The 20,001-nt window shown below is 50.3% G+C and overlaps 1 protein-coding gene across 1 annotated transcript in view; it reads left to right on the plus strand.

Annotated features, from left to right (window-relative positions):
- Positions 1 to 10,153: 10,153 nt before the first annotated feature.
- The window catches only part of MAP6 (microtubule associated protein 6), a gene marked incomplete at its 3' end in the record, with an annotated part of 44,512 nt that continues 34,664 nt past the window's right edge, over positions 10,154 to 20,001 (plus strand). Inside the window, exon 1 of the mRNA XM_082013910.1 lies at positions 10,154 to 11,096. Coding sequence (XP_081870036.1) covers positions 10,414 to 11,096 — 683 coding nt within the window. The 5' untranslated portion in view covers positions 10,154 to 10,413. The remainder of the gene's footprint in view (positions 11,097 to 20,001) is intronic.

Genomic DNA, 20,001 nt, shown 5'->3' on the forward strand with positions numbered 1-20,001 from the left:
AGGTGCATGGTGGGACCAAGGAGGGGAAAGTCCTTGCAGAAACATCCCTGGTCCAGAGATGATGTTTCAAGGTGTTTTCCGACCTGCAGTCTTGTTCTCGTTGGAGCCCAGTCATGCCAGGGAGCTCTTTTGGGTTTTGCTAGTGCAAAGCATCACACCTGAGCCCTGGGGACACCCAGACATGTGGGAAGCATTTTCTGCTCCCAGAAATTTCAGGCTGAGCCCTGGAGCAGTTGTATTGCTGGCTCCCCAAGCAGTTGTATTGCAAAGAATCCCAGCTCTTTGCTTGTGGTTTATTACGACAAGGAAAGCCCCACATGCTGGATTTATTATGAATGAGTGGGCTCCTTGGAAGAGCTGACCAAGGAGTGAAGCAAGGCTCAGATAGGTAATAAATATTTACGTTCTTCTCTGCTGTGGATATGTCATTTGCTTTTTGTCTTTCTACTTCCTTAATTCAGGAGAGAAAAATACCTACTTATGGAGGGCTTTGAAATCTGCTTAAATTAGAGAGGGATCAGAGATTTCCAGACAGTCAGGAGGAACCGAGAGAGATGCATTTCCTTGCTGCATGTAGATAAAATAAAATCTGTGGCTTCTTTCAGGGAAGAGCAGAGCAGTGTCTCTGAGGTACTGAACTAGCTAAGCAGTAGGTGAGATGCCCAAACACTGAGCCCTAATCTCTACAGCCTACATCCTGATACCCAGGTCAGCCTTGTCCATGTAGTGGTCTTGGTTACCAACAGATGGTCGAATCAAGAGGTGAAACTGAGTGCTGCCAGATATCCTGAAGCCATTCAGGCTCTACAGACCTCATCCAGCCCCCAGTTGATCCTTCCGCTCCCTGGAAGGATTCAGAGCCCCTATATTCCCCTCAGCTTCCTCTGATACTTTGAAAATGAAGAAGAAAGCAACCACGGTCAATATATTTCTTGTCCTTGAGAACTTTGTGGGTCTCCCAGGCTTGGGACAGGGCTTGTTTTCACCTGCACCTTACTAGTGCCCACAGTATGGCCAGGGCAGTGATTCCTCACCCCATCTCGGCACTGGATCCAGTTTGGGCTCCTCAGTATCAGGCAGAACAAGATAGACAGGAGTGAGCCCAGGGGTGCTACCAAGCTGGTCAAGGTTGGAGCTTGGGCTGTGCAAGGAGAGGTTGACAGCTGGGTGTGTGCAGTAGGAGTGATGGCAAAGAGGGTTTATACAGCTCACTGCTGGGATGGTGAAGAGAAGACAGAGATGAGCTCTCCTCAGAGGTGCTCAGTGATGGGACAAGAGATGACAGCCCAAGCTAGGACAAAAGAAATTCTTATAAGATACAAGAAAGCATTTTTTTCCCTATGAGGGTGGTCAAACCCTGGGACAGGAGCCTGAGGGCAGGGGGGAATCTCCACCCTTGGAGACAGTCAAACCTCACCTGCACAACCATGAACAACCTGATCTTCTCGGCCTTGCTTTGACCAGAGGGTTGGAGCAGAGACCCTGGAGACACCTTCCATCCAAACTCACTCTATGACATCTAAATGTTGGGTGCTGAAGTCTAAGCTATGCAGCCCAGGATTCCTGCAGAGTCACAGCAGGGAACACAAACCTCCATGGTGGATTTCTCTAACTTATTTTAGCTGTCTAACTCAGAAAGAGGCAAATTGCTCTCTGCAAGTGTTGGGAAGTCTCCAAGGTAGACTTTAACCTAGCAGGAGGCATTGAGGAGCATGAATTTGAAAGGCCTATTTTTGCCCAGCTTAACCCTTCAGACTACACCCAAGCCTCAGACAGACACTCATTTGTTTGCAGAAAGGTCTCACCTTGCTCTTTGCCAGTCACGTTGCCCTGCTCTCCTCCTTCCTTCTTGCTCTCTCTTCCTGCCACATTCTGTCAGGGGAACTGCAGATGTGGGTGATTGTCAAAAAAGGTGCATCCATCAGCTCTAGCGTTGCTTTGCAGGCAGGTCCTGGTCTCATTGTGGTCAACCCCATCCTTTCTAAACGGCTGGAACATCCTTCACAACTCTTAATAGCCATGGGATCATCTCTGAGGACTGGCAGGAAATATAACCGAAACAAAAAACAATCTCTTGATGGAGCTAGGCTGGTATAAAACCCATCAGGTCAAAATAGGAAGAAGGACTTTAGCTTTAGAGTGACTTCACATGGGTCTGGGCTGGAAATGGAGAGGTGAAGAGTGATCCAGCTATGTCTGTAGAGGACCACCACACCTTGCAGTGTCCTTCTTCTAGAAAGGAGCCATGCTACAGGTATAACCTTACATCACGTCTGTCCTTGTAGTACCACAATCCCGATGTTCTCTGCTCTGAGGGAAGTGATTATATGGGATGGAAAAGTTTTCCACTGGGAAATGAGAAGATACAGCTTTATTCCCTGGCTTCCTGTGTAACCTTCAGCAAGTCATTCAACGTCTCCTTGTCTGGACATGGCTGATGATTTGCTACTTTAGAGCAATGGTAACAGTGGATAAAACATCACTGGCCCTTAGATGAACCTGTCCATGGCAAGACCTACCCACAAAAAGGCCCATCTAATTTCTCCTGCAGCCATATGTTTCTCTGGACACTTCTACTTTTTCCTTCTCTTGTTCTCTTTGCTGACTTGGGTTCCAGTTGTGGGAAGGCCAGGGTGGATGCTCTCCTTGGGAGCATCAGAGAGAGATCATTACTGAGCTGTGACTGCAGTCACAGCAGGGACTTCTGGGACCACCCAGCGCTGGTCCCTGCAAGTCCCACATTAACACCTCCTGGGAAATTTTGCTACTGTTTAATTTACCCCTATTGCCTAATTCTCACCTCCATGGCTTTTAAACCTCATTTTTTCTCAATTTTTTAAAGTTTCTCACCATCTCTTCTTATTTCCTAACATACTCAGGCACTTGCACCTATGTGGCCCATGATACACCTCCAACTGCATTCTGCTTGGCTTTTTCCTTCTCAGGTATTTATAGTCATTTATCCGATCTCCTGTGGCTTGCATTTAGTCTGGGAACATTAAGTTCCTTTAATCCCTCAATAGGTCATGCCCCTGTAATCCCTTTATCAGCGGCCCTTGCGACCGAGTTGATCAATGTCCACCTCTGAGTACGAGGAGGAACCCATAAAGCCCTGAGTCACCGAGCTGTAGGCTTTGCAAGTCAGCAAAGTGCCCACAAGGCTTCACAAGTGGAGAAGGTTGCACATGGAGAGCTGGCCACATTCCAGGATCAGGACCGAGAAAGCCTGACACGGAGGACCTGAAGGGATGCATGCAAGGGGCAGCGCAGTGCCATGTAGGGGAAGCCAGGACACCGCATAGCTGTCCTGCTTTGCCCAGCCAGGAGAAGCTGGTCATGGCTCCTTGTTGAGTCCGTTGTTGAAGCCCCACCACACATAGCCCCTACGGGACTTAGTGCCCTAGCAGATGAGCTAGAAGCTCTCTCCAGATCACTGCTCCTCTCTTCTAATCATAGATAAGTCTCCTTTTTTCTCTAAAGCCTCTCAGTCATTCATATGAACTTCTAGAGCTTCCCACCAACCTAATTTCCCCTCCAGTGGGCAAAATTATCAGAAGGAGACTGAAGGTATCTTTTTTGGTAGTTATCCAGTGGTTTCCCTGAGTCCCATTCCTCCCTGGCCCATCACTCCACCAGCATTAAGTGTATCTCCCCTGTGAGGTCCTCTTTGCTGAGGATCTTCCCATCACACTGAACCCCTGTGATACCATTGCACCAAGCTCCATCGTTGTCCGTCTCCAGCTCTGGGTAAGAGCATGGGTGGGAGAGAAGCCCACTTCTACTTGCTGCTGTTTTTTTTAAATGGAAATTCTTTCAAAATAGGGTCCTTCAGATTTTACTGCCTCTTCTACCTGTTGCAAAATCTCTGCTTCTGAAATCTGGCTGTGTTATGCCAGTGATTTTTGTTACAGAATTTCTTGTCCTTTTGAACACTTGAATTGTCAGTCGAACTCTTCTTTTCATGCACTTGAATTATTCTCTTTATGCAGTACTCTGATAAGCATTTTCTTTGGCTCCCATCCCATTTGGCCTTGAAGCACCCTCCCAACACATATGAATCATGAAACCAAGTTGACAAGGAAAACAAGAACACCCTAGGCAGATCCTCATTCACAGCAGTTGTGTCTGATTATAAAATGATTTAAGATGTGAGAAGGCACTAAAAATCCTCTGTAAGTTGCCACCTGAAGTGTTGTTCCCTTGCCATTGGTGATACGTGCCAGGGACAGGAGCAATTCAGACAAGCATCATCGGTGCAGAGGTAGCGCCTGCAAAGCTGTGCAAGTGCCTGGGACAACCCTCCCATGGTGAGGACACAGGCAGCGGTGCCGTCAAAGATAAAAATAAGTAAATAGAGCTTTCCTACACCTAACTGGGGTGGTGTGGAGTTGAACACACTGCATCGGGTGATCTCCAGCTGTGGTCCAGGTCTAGCTTTGGAGCTGGAGTCTCCCCTACCTTTAGCCCATGAAGCTGATGTCCAGGGTCACTCTGTGATGGAGGAGAAAGGCTCCTAAGGAGATATGGGGCTTATACCAGCCCCACCTTGTTATGATTTTTTTATTTTTTCCATTTTCACTTCATTACAGCTCTTGTTGGTGATCTCCTGTGAGCAATGGGATGAGCTGCCATCCGCTTCCTCTGACACTCGTTGGTGAGGTCAGTGAGTAGCCAGGAGCCAGGTGCTTCCCTTTGAGATGGCTACCAACTGTATAGGGCTTTTTTTTACCTAAATAAAACCACCTTCCCATCCTATAAGGTCTTGCAGTGAGCTTTGCCATGCCGTTCCTACAATGCGGTAATTTTGTTTCCTACAATAACTGGTGGATATGTGTGTACAGGGCAGGGGGGAAGAACATGTACAGGCAGCACGTGATGAGATGTCAGCTGGTGGTCTGAGAAAACAAGCTGATCCCTCTTCGTCATCAGACCCAACAGAGAAAAACACAAATCTGGGCAAGCTCTTAGGGTGGCAGCACCCACTCACATCGTGTAGCTGGTGAGTGTGCTCTTCACACTGTCACAAAATGCAGGGGAGACTATCAAACCTGCCCCAGGATGGTCGCCAGTAGCTTAAGTTCCGAATCACAGAATCACACAGAATCATTAAGGCTGGAAAAGACCTTCAAGATCATCAAGTCCAACCATCAACCCAACACCACCATGCCCACTAAACCATGTCCCCAAGTTTTTTGAACACCCCCAGTGATGGTGACTCCACCACCTCCCTGGGCAGCCTGTTCCCATGCTTGACCACTCTCTCCGTAAAGAAATTTTCCCTAATATCTATCTAATATCTAAACCTCCCCTGGCGCAACTTGAGGCCATTTCCTCTCGTCCTATCGCTGGTTACTTGGGAGAAGAGACCAGCCCCCGCCTCACCACAACCCCCTTTCAAGCAGTTGTAGAGAGCGATGAGGTCTCCCCTCAGCCTCCTCTTCTCCAGACTGAATATCCCCAGTTCCCTCAGCCGCTCCTCATCAGACTTGTGCTCCAAAGACTTCTTCTCTTTCGACTGAAAGGCATCCTGGCTTCATCTGAGGATGCCAGGAGAAAAAGGTTCACCAGGTCCCCTATTAACCAGCTCCCAAAACATCCCAGTTATCATTGCATGGGGGATGCTTGGAGCTATTCCCTGTCTCCATGCCAGCGGATCCCAGCATGGATGGGACAGGGAACCACCGACCGGGGGTCTACCCAAAGTCAATGCTGATTTTGGGTGTGGCAAAATATGGGGCTTGCTCTGGTTTGCACCCCACCATGGAGCCCTTGGCTTCATGCAGACTTTTGGGCAGGATTGTGCCCCAGACCAGTACAATCCAATGTTGAGTGACACCCGTGTCCTTGGCCACCCCCAAGACCAACGTCCCACCACGTGGCATCACGCTCAACTATGGTCTTTTCCCAGAAGAGGCTGGAGAAGGAGAAAGCTATTCCTGCTTTCCGCCGTGGCGGCTGTAATTTAAACACAGAGGCATTTTTATTTAACTCCCATCCTCTCTGAGAGAACTTTGCAGCCAGCAAATCAATTCGGCTGATTAGAGCTAATGGATTTTACTTGATGTAAGCAATTAAATTCTTTCCATAGCTGGTTCCTGAAAGTGAATGGGCGGCCATGCTTCAAGATTTATATATAACTATATATTTTGCTGCAGGAGACGCTAAGCAATTTTTTTCATTCTGCAGCTTCTAACTCCATCCAGGTCTGCCTGGTACCTGCAGAGCAGTGAGGAGCCTCCTGATGCCGCAAAACCTCGCGGCGCGGTTTTGCCCGTGTCTTTCCTCACAAAATAAAAGCGACGGGTAGCGCCTGAGGGAGCGTTTTCGTGCGAGACGAGCCCAGGCTCGCTGCCGATGAGCGACGCTCAGAGAAAGGTTCAAATCCGCTCTGTGCACGTGCAAATCCCCAGCCCCCAAATGGGTGCAAGGCGCTGTGCGAACCCCGGCGTGAAGGCACTGCTGGGTGCAGAGCTGAGACACCCCTCAGCTCCAAAACGGGAGCTGCTGCAACGGGTTCGTGCGGCCTTGCACCCACCGGGAACACGCTAATATATTACCTCCTCGTTATACGAGGGGCGATTAATCACTCTAATAGCTCTTCCTGCAGCAAACCCCGAAACAGCGTCGCGGACGCAACTCAAAACGTTTTCCGCAGGAAGTGCCCAAACGCGCGTGGGGCCTCCGGTCTAAGCCCGGGATAGGCTTTACAGCCTCATAAATCACTGCGGCAGCCCTGGGAGAACGGAAATTACAGGCAGCATTTAGAAATAAGCACATCCTTGAGGTTCAAGAGCCGACAAGCTTGATCCCGTTGCAATCTTTTGACCGTACGGCTTCCTCGCAGACCTTGGGTCACCGTCGTAGGGCGATGCTTTTCCCATTTTCCTTGTTGCTGTTCCCATATATATATATATGGATTTTTTTCTTTTACATGCCACAGTCCATCGGATGCAAAAAGCTGTTCGCCATCATCCCGTGCAGAAAGCAGCGTGCGTGAACACACAGGGCTGGGGTCTGACACCAGCGTTCAGGATGACTCTCCCACCTTTGCTGCACGACCTGGAGGAGCCGATGGTTTAATCTTCTGCGAAAGGGAAGCGCCGTGCAAGAGCCACGTGCTTTTATAATATTGGGTTTAAGGGTAAAAATCAGCCTAAAAAGCGATTAGCACTTCTATCATGGGTGCAAAGGAGCACCCACCGTGCTTCCAAAAGCACTACACAGTGCACTGATGCCCCAGAAAACTGTGGCTCTGTCCCAACCTGGGAGATGCGCAGGAGCTTCCTAAATCTTTGATGACAATCACCCCTTTTAATTGCACAGGATGGAAAAGCAGGGATGATACAATCCTTGTGGACAGAGCCACGCTTGTGTGTAGACACCTCTAGTTCTAATTTATTCTTTTTTTTTTTCCCAAAGGCAGCTCTTTCATTCAGCCACCGCTATCAGCGAGGGCTCCAATCCCATCTGTAAAATGGGTTTCCACAATCTACCTCCAGGCAAGAATGAAATTAAGCAAACAAAGGCAAAGACAAGCAAAAAACAACAACAACAACAGCAACAAAACCCTCAGGGTCCAAGCCTCAACAAGGAGATGCAAAATGTTGGATTAAAGGAACAATCCTGGCAGGAGTAACCCTGCCTTTCAGTGCACGCCCAGCAGCCGCAGTCGCTGCTGGGTGGGAATTGGGTTTTCTCGTGGTAATTGAGGATTCGAGCGCCCGGATTTCGGAGGCATCGGGATCACTGGTTTTACCGGAGTTACGTTCCCGACGGAAACGCTGGCCGCGCAGCCACGCTGATAAAGACCCCATAGCTTCATTCCTGGGGCCGCCTTCGTGCGGTCAGACCAAAAAGTGGATGCAATTAGGCTGAAAATGGACTTTAATGGGTGCGAGAGAATAAAGAGAAAGATGCAGGCAGAGAGGGAGGGATGGAGGGATGCAGTGAGGAGGGTCGGAGGGAGAAGGTGGAGGCAAGGCTGGAAAGGGGGGAGCGGAGCAGGAGGTGGGCTTTGGGGTTGTGAGAAAACAGGCTGATCCCTCGTCATCGGCCTTGCAGCAGAAGGGGGGGCGGTTTGGCTTTGCAGCTGAAGCCTGCAATGAAATATGGAAAAAAACAGCAAAAAGAAACCGAAAGTGCGTGTGTATGCGCACGGCTGTGCACGCGTGTGCGTGTTTGGCCTCCCCCATAGAAAACCCCACAGGGATGGGCAACGTGTTCAGCAGGCTGGCGATGCAACCGCTCCTCGGGGACTTGCGTGCGCGCTGCTGCGCACATGTGCGCACACGTGTGTAAGGGTGGGGGTGTCTAGGTCTGTGCGCACGTATCTGCGTGCACACCTGTACGTCTGTCTGTGTGTACGTGCGTATGTGCACATAGTGCGTGCAAATGTCTGCATGCGTGTGTATGTGAGTTGGCATAAACGTGCGTGCAAGACTGTAAGTGTGTGCATGCGTGTGCACACGTGTGTGCAAGTACCTGTGCATGTGTGTACACACACGTGTGTCCATCTATGTGCAAGTATGTGTATGCATGTGTATGTGGACCTGAGCGCACATCTATGTGTGCATGTGTGTGTATGCACAAGGGTGTGATTGTGTGTGCACATGAGGTTCTCTGTGCGTGGTGCATAGCATGTGTATGTTGCACACGTGTGTGTGCTGGTGTACATGTGAATATGTGTCAATGTGCCTGCTTGTGTTCCTGTTTGCATGTGTGAGTGCACATGTCTGCAAATGCGTATGCACATGGGAGTTTCTGAGTGTGCATGTGTGAACATATTAGTGTGCACGTGTGCGTGCACAAGTGTGCGCATGTGTGTGCATGACTATGTGGCACGTGAATGCCCATGCACATGTGTGCAGGTGTGCAGCTCTATGTGTGTGTGTGCACTTGTGTGCATACATATGTGTGCATGTGTATGCCTGCGTTTGTGCATATAGATGAGCATATGTGTGATTGTGCATGAATGTGTACATGTCCGTGTGTGCATGCACATGTTTTGTGTGTACATGTGTGCGCACATGTGGCATGTGTACATGCACATGGGAGCATACGTGTGTGCATAAGTTCATGCGTTCATATACATGTACAGCACGCATGTGTGTCCTTGCATATGCACATTTGTATGCATGTGTGTGCACGTGTACATGTGCAAGTATGTGTGCATGCAGATGTGTTTACATGCATGTGCACGTTTGTGTATGCATGAGTGCATATGCAGTGTGTGCATGTGTGTCTGCAATTGTAAGCGCAGCTCTGTGTGTGCACCCATATGTGTGGATAGCCACGTCCACGTGTGGTGTGTGTACCTGTGTGAGTGCACGTGTCTCGTGCATGTGCACGCAGATGTGTCTTGCACGTGTGCATGCATTCGTGTGCATGCACATGTGTGCAGGTGTGAGTGTGCATACATGAGCGTGCACATATGTGCATGCATGTGTGTCTGTTCACGTATGTCTTTGCATATGTATTGCATATATACGTGCAGGTATGTGTGTGACCATGTACATGCATGTTTGTGTAGGTCTGTGTGCACGCATGCGTGCATAGCCATGTGCAGGTGTGTGTGCATGTATATGCATATGGACACGTGTGTTCACACGTGCTGGCATGCATTTGTATGCATGTGTGTACAGCTGCATGCATGCATCTGTGTGTGCGTGTGTATGTAGATGTGTGTGCAGGTGTGCACATAACTGTGTGTCGGTGCATGTGTGTAATTGTACATACGTGCACATGTGTGTGTATCTGCATGTGCGCGCATGTGTGTGACTGCGCATGTGTGTGCATGCACAGGCGCTTCCGGCATGTGTGTGCACCCGTGTGTGTGATTGCATATGTGTGCACGTGTTCGTGGGTGTGTCTTACGTGTGCGTGTGCCTGTGTGTGCGTGCGTGTGCGTGTGCACGCGTGTGAATACATGGGCGTGTCTTATGTGTGTGCGCATGCATGCGTGGGCGTGTCTCGCATGTGTCTGTGCAGGTGCGTGTGCATCCATGCGCATGCATGCAGGGGTGTGTCTTACGTGTGTGTGATTGTGCGTGTGCACAAGCACGCGTGGGCGTGTCTCGCGTGTGTGTGCAGGTGTGACTGCAGGCGTGGGCGTGCACGCGTGGGCATGCCTTGCGTGTGTGTGCGCAGGTGTGTGCATGTGCACGCGCGGGCGTGCCCTGCGCGTGTCCCGTGCCCGCGCGCCGTGTGCACCGCCGCGTGCCCGCCCGGGCCTGCGCGCGCAGGTGCGCGCTCACAGGCGCGTGCCGATCCCCCCCCCCGGCCCGTCCCCCCGTGACGGGCAAGCCCCGCCCCCCCGCGAGGCCCCGCCCCCTCAGGCGCTGGTCCCCCCACCCTCCCTCCCCGCCTGCCCGCCGCGGGTGCCGGCGCGGCGCGAGCTGCGGGCGCGGGGCCGCCATGGCGTGGCCCTGCATCACCCGCGCCTGCTGCATCGCTCGTTTCTGGAACCAGCTGGACAAGGCGGACATCGCCGTCCCTCTCGTTTTTACCAAATATTCCGAAGCCACCGAACATCCCCCCCGCCCCGTCGCCCCCATCGACACCCAGCCCGGCGGCGAGGCGGCGGCGGCGGCGGCGGGGGGGGAGCCGGCTCCCGGTGCCACCCGGCCCGGCCCGGCCCCTCACGCCTCTCCGCCGGCCGATTCGGTGATGCGGCACGACTACAAGCCTTGGAAGGTGCAGAGACCGGAGCCGAGCTGCAAGCCCAAAAGCGAGTACCAGCCCTCGGATACCCCCTTCGAGAAGGAGACGCAGTACCAGAAGGATTTCCGCGCCTGGCCCATCCCCAAGCGGGGCGACCACCCCTGGATCCCCAAACCGGGGCCTTCCCCCGTCCTGGCGTTAGACCGCGGGTCCCCGGAGAAACCAGCTCAGGAGAAGCGACGGAAGGTTCTGCCCGCTGCCGAGAAGAAGGAGGAGGATGCCGAGGCGGAGGACGAGCATCCCAAAGCGGGCCGAGCCGGGGAGAAGGGGCGGAAGAAGGCGGAGGAGGCGGACGCGGGCCGGGGCAGGGCGGCCGCCGACGCTCTCAACAGGCAGATCAAGGAGGAGGTGGCGGCGGGGGTCAGCTCGTCCTACAGGTGAGAGTCCCCCCAGTAGCCACCCCCTCCCCGCCAAAAGCCCTTCTCTCTCCGGTCCCCGCTTACCCATCCCCGGGAGGGACATCCCAGCCTGGCAGGTGGGGGCCAAACGACACACCCTCTCCCCCTCCCCCCCAGCTTTTTGCAGCCAAAAAAATTCGGAGACACCCGCCCCTCGGCTTTCGGCAGCGGGGGAGCTTTGGGTCGCCTGCCCTGGCATTCTGCGAGCCGCCCGCCGGTGCTTTCCACGCGCATCCCTTGTTGCCGTGGTTGCCGAGCCCAGGAACCAGCATCCGCACCTCATGGCTGCATCCCCGGGGTCCCACCCGCGGCTTGTGAGGGTGGGACGGGGAGAGGCTTTGCCAGGCGCGAGTGGGGTACCCCACGCGCGGGAGGATGCCACGCAGCATCCCCAAGCCGGTAGCACCCTCGAGACAAAGCGTCCCGGGGACGCGGCGGGATGCGGGTGGCGCGCGTCCTAGGCCGCTTGGGTGGGGCAGCCTTCGGATGCTGCCATGTTTTAATGCAGCGCAACGAGGGGTGACACCTCCCTCTGTGTGTGTGTCCCCCCACCTTATCACCCTCCTCCCCCATCTCCCCGGGCTGGAACAGGGTGCCCTTATTTCACCCCGCGACGAGATGCCATTTGGGATTCGGAACGCGAAACTCCTCGCCGCGAGATGCTGCTGTTCTTGCTCGCTGGGGGACGGGGCTTGGATGTGTTGGGAATGCAAACCAAAGGTGCTGGGGCGGCTACCCTTGCACGTACGTTCGCAAGGAGGGTTTGCTGCGATTGTGTTTTCCAGAGCTTTCTTTGGCGGAGCCCACCGCCACTGAGGCCCGGGTGGAGGTAGCAAAGAGCAAAGCTGTGTTGTGACAAAAGTGTAACTGCAGCCTTTTTGCTTCTCCCCGGACTCCTGTGAATGCAAAGGGGTTTATGCCATTATGAAAATGATCGATTTCTTCCCCAGGGGGGTTTAGAGGTGACACCCTGCCATCAAACAGGTAGTAAATTCATCCAGATTTAAAATGAAGCTGGGTTTTGACTCCTCTGTCCCACCGGTGACTGTGGGGCACAGCAGAGCTGGCAGTCATGTCCCTTACCCTGTCCCCGGGCAGGAAATGGCTCAAGCAGCGAGATTCTGATTTTTGGGGTAGTCTGGGGCTGGCTCTGGCTCTTGCTGGGGATGCGTGTGATGCTGTGGGCTCAGGTCCATCCAGATGTGACCGTGGTGGTCGGCTGAGACACGAGAAAATGGCCAGGGGTTTTTTTTAGGGTGTGGGGAAGGGTTTTTCCAGAAGTGACACAGTCCTTTTATCTGTTTTGGCCAGCGGTGATTTTTTGACTCAGCTTTTTTCTGGTCATCATCCAAGGTCTGCGCTTATGTCAGTGATGGCAGGACTAAAGCAGAAAGCTGTCCTAGAGCTGGAGAGCTGTTGTGTTGTTCTCTTCCACTGGTTCAAAGGATAATTAAAGTTATTTACTTGCATATTTAAATGCAGATGGCTCACCTTCCCATCCCTCCAGTCTGCTCCCAGCAAATTCAGCAGCAGGGCAGGCTGGGCTGGGTTCCTCCCGAGGCAAAGAGGTTGGGTCAGCTCAGATGTGAAACCTAAGAGAAACTAGAAGGATTCAGCCCTCCTTGTACTGCTCCTCATCTTTTAGGACACCTTTAGGGCTTCTCTTTCCCCTGGGGTCCTCATCTGGTCTCCCACTTCTTTCTTGTTTTTCTTTCTTGCAGCATATTGCATGAGAAGTGTTTGCTCTGATGCTCAGCCCTGGAACATAAGCACCTCTTCATTAATGCATAAGTGATGTTGTGGCTAATTGTTCTCATTTTCTGCTCAAATTAGGCATCTTTAAGTGTTGTTTGTTGTTTGGGTTCTTTTTAAAAGCCAGAGTCTCCAAATCCTTATTACTATCAAGAACCTTGTGACTCACAGGAGTCCTTGCTGGATGGGTTTTGATGATCTCCAAGGATGGAGATTCCACAGCCTACATGAGCAACCTTTTGGGCTACCCAGCAGCCAAAATTATCTCCTAGTGACCTTTTTCTAGAGAGACGCAAGGATGGCTCACACAGGATTCGTTCTCCGAGCCCTTTGCTGTGCTTGTGCGTGGGTGAAGGCTCCCCAGCAGCAGAGAGCAGGGGGAGATTTCCTTACAGTCCTCCGCCACCGCTGCACATCAGCGTAATATGATGCTCCAAGGCTGGGAGGCAAGTCCTTGATGAAACCAAAGAGCACACCGGTAATGGGTTTTTTAAACTCTCTCTGTCTCCCCGAGTATTATTTCCAGGTGAGGGAACAAAGCATGGCATAGAGTAAGCAACTAGCTCAAGGTCATCGGGGAAGTCCATGCTAAAGGGAGGAGTTCCCTTTTCTAGCCTCTTTATACCAAGACAAATGAATATTGCAGAAACCGTGTGCCTGTGACCTCCTCCCAGGTCTGCCCGGACCTACAGATGATGCCTGGCGGTGGTGGCCACGGAGGATGGACGCTGCTCCCAGCCTGAGGGATGGATGGTTTGTTTGCATTAATGTTTGAGCCCAGAAGCCTTCAGCGAGGCTGGAGCAGCAACAGCAGGTCTGTGCATGCCTGCAAGAGACTGCCGGTGCCCAGAGGTCCTACAGAATAAATAGGATTTATTTTCATTTATAGTGTTCATATTCATATTATATTATTTACCTTTATATCAATTGTCTTTATATTAATATGATTAATCTTTATACTAGTCATCTTTATTTATATACATTTATTAAATATTTGTTTTATATATAGGATTTTTTAATGTACTTATGTCCAAATAAATTCCCTTGGCAAACCAAGGGAAACAGTGGTAGGATGTGCTTGTTCCTAATGGTCTCCAAAAGGGAGCGCCTGGTTTGAAGCCATCAGTAGCAAGTAGGTTTGAAGGTGATCAAGTTGTTCATGATGGCATCTGCTTGCCAATTAGTGCCCTATGACCTAGTTCCTCTTTGGCTGTGGGGAAACTGAGGCAGAGGTGCTGCGTGACCTACCTGAGCCCACACAGTGCATCAGGGTCGGAGTGCAGCTGCAGGGCATCGTTCTCCTGTTCACTGTTGTTCTTCTGGGGTTGAGGTACTGGAAGCCAATGCTGTGACTGGCTGTGATGCAGATTCCAGCCCCAAGGTGCTTCTTGCCTCAGTTTCCCACCCCAAAGCAGTGCCACAGGGGCAGGTTGCATCTCCCTTCACCCCTCTCTTCTCTGCACTCCTGCTTCTGGTGGTCGCCCATGGACCCTGAGGGACAAAGTAAGGACCAGGGCATTCTTCAGCAGGTAGGAATACTAAGTTTATGTGGCTGACCTGACTTGTAGATAGGAGTCAGGACCCAACCTGGGGGCTTTTCATCTCCTTGGAAAGCTGTTGCTGCTGGGTGTAACCTTTTCTTGTTCAATTCTCTGACATCCTGTAGGAGGATCTGGTGGCATCATTGGGGGTTTTATCTGTATTGGGCACTGAGGTGGCCCTGGTGACCCCAGTACTTGAGTGCTTGAGAGGGGATTTTGCACCCTGAATTCCTGCAAGGGATGGGCAGAGCTCTTCTCCCTGCTGCACCAAAGGATGGAGGGGGATGGAGGGGGACGGGGTTGACTCTGGGGGTCTGGGAGCAGAGAGAGTAGGCGACAAAATGTGCAGAGAGTGGCATTTGCTGGTGGAACAATTAGAAGCACATTTGGCAAAAAGGAAGTGAATGTTTTCTGTTTGTGTTTGAAAATGATGGAAACATGTTGGAATTAGGTGTTTCCTGGGTGTTGTTTTTTCCTCCTTCTTTGTCTTGCATTCTCCTTTTGTTACCTTTTTTTCCCCTGAAGAAAAAACGGGTATAGAAGGGAAAGGAGAAATTTCACCCCCTTTGCAGGGTGTCAAAATGAGCAGCAAGGTGATGAATTTTCCCCAGAGAAGTAATATAGTGAAACATAGTTTTCAAGCTCTTCACCAAAGAGAGATGCTTTTTTTTTTACCAAAGCAATTTTTTTTTCTCCAAACCAATTTCCTTTCCTATCAGAGGAAACAAAACAAGAGAGGCTTCAATGGAAAATTTTGGACTGCCTCTAGTTTTAATGAATTGCCTGTTGCTAATGTCATTGTCATTCATCTCAAGCCCTGGAGGTACTAAAGATGTGGAGCAAATGAGAATTTGTAGTAGCTATAGAGATGAATGAGTCAGTGCTGAAGACTTGCTGTGGTTTCTTTCTGAGATATAGAGGAGCTAATTTAGGGAGGGATGTCCACGCAGGAGGGCTGGAGCAAGCTACCTGAGGGGGAGGATTCATACTCTGTCATTATAGTTGTGGAAATGTAGGGCTGGAAGGACCTCCCAAGATCGTCTGGCCCTCACCCCATTTCTCGGGAAGGGGATGATATATCTAGACCACACTAGGTTGATTTTTATCTAACTTATTCTTGAAAATCTCCAGTGGAGCACATGTCCTATCTTGGTGAGACACTCAGTAACACTGCTCGTGCTGTCAGGTGTGCCAAACTTGGTGGGAAATTTTCCATTGCCTTCTGAACTTTCTGATCAGATCCATAGTCTGGATCTTTGCTAGTAATTTAAACAATTCCAGGACACGTTCCTGGGCATGGGGGCATGATCCTCTACACTCTTCAGTTGCTGAAACAGACCCTAGCACTCTCTCCAGGCTCGTTTGGGAGCGGATACAAGCCAAGAACTGATCCCAACGAGCAATTTGGGTGCAGCCACCTTGTTTTGGTGGTTAAAGGGCTGACTGTGGGCTGTCCCAGACTTCGGTACCAGAGAACATTCCTGGGCAGATTTGATTTCCCAGTGTCATTTCTGATAGGAAGTCCCAATTTGGATGAGGGTGATGTTAAAGTAACCCGTATAGGCAAATGGATCCAATTTTGCTCCTAGCTGGAAGGGCAGGGGCAGGATGTTTTCTTCCATCCAGAAAAGGCTGTTCAAAGAGATGTTCGGCAGCTTTGCCTGAGGCTGAGTTCTGGCTCAGCAGTTACTTGATACATACCTTTAGCAGCAGGAGGAGACACGACGTCTGCTGATACCACAAGGACTGGTCCTATGAGTATTTAATAACCATGCGTAGAGGAAGCCCTTGTATTTACTAAGACACGAAGAGGATGGAGATGGGTGTGGCAGACAGACAGTTATCCTGCCATGCTCTGCATCTTGATCTCCTCTGGATATAGTCCACCAATGAGAAAGGGTCTTGGTAGTTTCCCCAAGTTGGAGATAGCTACTTAGTAGTACCCCCAAGTTGGAGTATTTGCCAACATATTCCCTGGACAATATTCAGCCCCAAAAGCCAATTGGGAGCTGCTCAGCAGTGTAGACAATATTGAAATTTGCTGCTCTGACTGTGTGCAAGGTGGAGCTGGTCTGTGCGTGCCGTTGGATGGGGTTGAGCAGGAGAAAGAGATGGAGCTGTCATTCAGGTGATGGAGTCAATGTACTTGAGCTCAATTTTTCCTCTGCTTCTGCTCAGCTGTGTCACCTCAGTAGGGACTTTTAGGCACACAGGGCTGGATGGGACCCTCTGAACCAGTAAGTCCAATTATTTAGTTTGTTGTTTAGTCTTTACAACTAACACCCGAGGCTTTGTCCCAGAAACAGGGAATCTTTAGTTGCACGATACCAGCTGGAAGGGTGTGCCAAGACCTCAGTCTCTGGTGGTTTGCAACCATCATCTCTTTTCCAGTCTGAGTAAGTCAATGGACAGGTTATAGTTTTCTGTTGTGTTGGTACTGGGTTACTTAGTGCTTTTCTCCTTTCTGGAGGTCACTGCTGAGTGTCTCCAAGTACAGTACCCACATCGTTTGGCTCTGTACCTAGCAAGTCAAAAAGTTTTTTAGTCTCCTTTTTTACTCCCCGTGTCAACCATTTCTCTCCAGCTCTTCCTAGATGAAATTACCATTTCTTAAACACAGATGCAGACTGTTGCCCTTTGGAGATGAGGTCCCCACCTCTGCTGAAATTCCCACATCATGTTTGTGGGCATTACAGATGTGTTATAAACCCTTCACTTGCCCTTTGATAATCAGGACCTCCACGTTCTTCTCCTTAGGCAGTTCCAGCCTTGGAGCTCCCATCCTATAGCAAAAAATCCTGGTGATTAGTACCGAGCCTAAAATTTAGTACTAATAATTTTCATCACATTTCAAACACGACAGTCAAGGTCAATCCCTTTCTTTCTCTGTGATATCCCGATCCTCCTTTGTATTGGTGCTGCCTACAATATTGTGCTGTTAGGAGGTCTCATCAGTGTTGCCCTACTTTTTTGTGCCAAAGTCAACCTTAAAAATGTTAAACACTGCTAACCTCCTTCCAGGCTGCAGCTCAGCCTTCCAACACCCATCAGTGTCATTTCCCTTGCCCAGTTTTCCCGTTCAGCTGATATTCATGTTCACTGGCTTAATTAATAATTTCCCACGTGGCCTGATATCAAATGCTTTGCTGAAACCAGATAGATTTTTCACATTTCTTTTGTCTGCTAAGTCAGTTATAACAAAGGACATGTCAAACATCTCTCCTTCTCCTTTTCCAGTCACTGCCTTGTCTATTTAGACCACCAGCTTCCTCTGGATGCAGAAGCAGATGCTGTAGAGCAGACCGCAATTTCACTTGGTGGCTAAAAGCTACCACTGTAACACAAACAATAAATAAAGAGGAGAGGGATCAGCTAATTTAGACAGCGGGACTTTCCCTGTCCTTCCTTTGCCAAATAAATCATGAACAGCCGTTGTAAATTTGTCTTTTCTCACATTTAGAGCATGACCTTTGCTTTTCCTGTCTCCTACCAGCTAAACAAGCCTTCACTTTCTAAGTACTTCTGCTCACTTATCCTACATCAATCTTACTTTTCTTTGCTCTTGGCCAAACATGTTCATAGCACTAATGCTGATCTCTTCACCTAAGCCTTGCCGTGCCGGGGCAAGAGCATGGATGCTCTCCTGCATGCACAGAAACCAAGCTGTTCACCGAGTTACTGCTTTAACCTCCAACTCGACTCTCCTCCCCAAGCCCAACGTTGTGGGTGTTATATAGCGAACATGTTTTCCTTCCTATTAATAACTCCTTTTGCTCAAATGGTGCCTTCACCTGAAGGGACCCTGCAGCACTTTGCAAACATGGTGTGCGTACAGAGAGACTCCTGCTGCCCTGGGGACCCGGCTGCAAACCGTGCTATTGAGATTACAAAGCAGGGTGTTTTGGTGCTGGGGACGGGGGGAGGCTGCTTTTTTTCCCCCTTTTTTTTTTTTTTTTAATTTTATTTTTGGTGGAACTGTAATTCAGTTTGGCAAAGGAGGATGCATTTGAGGGGTACTCTCAGGCTGATGGGTGGTCTGAAATGATGTGCTGCTCATGTCTGGAAGGAAGGGGGCTGGCTCCAGCGGTAAAAATCACTGCAGGTCTGTAACACAAGCAGAATTATCTGGGGGGTAAGGGTATGTCCCTCAGGCAGCTGCCCCTCTCCGTGAGGATACCAGCTGCAGAAAAAGACACCTTGAAAAGGGGAATTTAACCAGTGGTCCTAGGGGAGCAGCTTGTTTCAGAAAGCACTTTACACTGCTGTGCAGTGGAGCAGGGAAGCAAATTTTCCTGCTTCACAGCCCGCCCGGGATGTGTGGCTGGGGACAGTGCTCCGTGGTGCAAAACAAACAAGTGATGAGCAGCGTGCGCCGTGCAGGGATGGGCTGGCACTGGGGTACGGCCCGAGGACCCCGGCATTCCCATCCATCTCCATCCACAGGGACTCCCCCAGTCCCTCTTTCCAGGCTGCAATTGACGAGCATAAAATAATATCCCCGGCGGGGATTTTTATTTATCATTTTATTATCATGAAAACATCTTCTAGCTTGTTCTTGCTGCTGGCAGATTTGTAAAACCTTGCTGTTTGGCTGATGTGTGGTTGCTTAACACTAGGCTTTACATTCATCTGGTTTTAACTCTAAACATACCATTAAAGAGCTGTAAACGAACCATTTCGCCATCGGTTACTCCATCTCCACTGTACAGGCAAGGAAATCCAGGCTGTTGTGAGCCGTGGGCTGGCTCCTGGCAGGCCCACGTCCATCCATAGGACCCGTGTAGGACTGCAGTCAGCTTTCTCCTGCATGGCAACAGCCTCCCCATGTCAGTTAGCTCTTTGCATGGTGTTTATCTGCCCAACCTTGCAGGTGCCGTCTTGGAAAGCGGCCAGAGATTTCTCGCTGCAATACTTCGCAAGGTCGCTGGTGCCGTGCTGATGTTCCTTGGCTGCTGCATTTCTTTTCTTGCTCTTTAAAAGGGTTGAAGGTATGTGGGGCTGTGCAGGTGCTTTGCTGCTTATTTAGCTCAGAAGGGGAATAGAAATGAAGGTGTTTCAAGAAAACAGTGGGCTTCTGGAGTGGAGCTATGTATTAATTGCAAAGGGCAAGGTTATTCTGCTCGTAGAAATCAATAGGGCTATTCCCAAGAGTCCCGGTGTTGGCACTGGGGTCTTAGCCCAAAGCCCAGACCAGATCTCCTTTCTCTCCCCAAAGCCCTGCAGGACTAGCTTGGTCTCTTGCAAGAGGTCTGCTCTTCTGTGGGATTAAAAGCTCATGACCTGGAGTTGATGTCGCAGATTTCCTTTTCCATGCTCATCCCGGTCTTGGTCCCTTTGAACAAGTTGTGAACAATATGCTTCTTGTGGGACTCCTGTGTATAAGGGCTAGCTGTCAATTAAATGATGCTTATGTGCAATTAATTGTTAGGTGAATTAGTTAATGTTTTCCTTCACTTTGTCCTTTTTCTCCTGATTCCTTCCCATTAAATCAGCTACAGAAAGTATCGTGGCCACATAGGTAAGAGGGAAGATGGACAGAAAGCTCATCTCCCAAAGAAGGGCATCCAATCTATTTCTTCCAAAGCAAAGAT

This window comes from Phaethon aethereus, assembly GCF_964289735.1.
Source record: "Phaethon aethereus genome assembly, chromosome: 1".
In the NCBI taxonomy this organism is placed as follows: Eukaryota; Metazoa; Chordata; class Aves; order Phaethontiformes; family Phaethontidae; genus Phaethon; species Phaethon aethereus.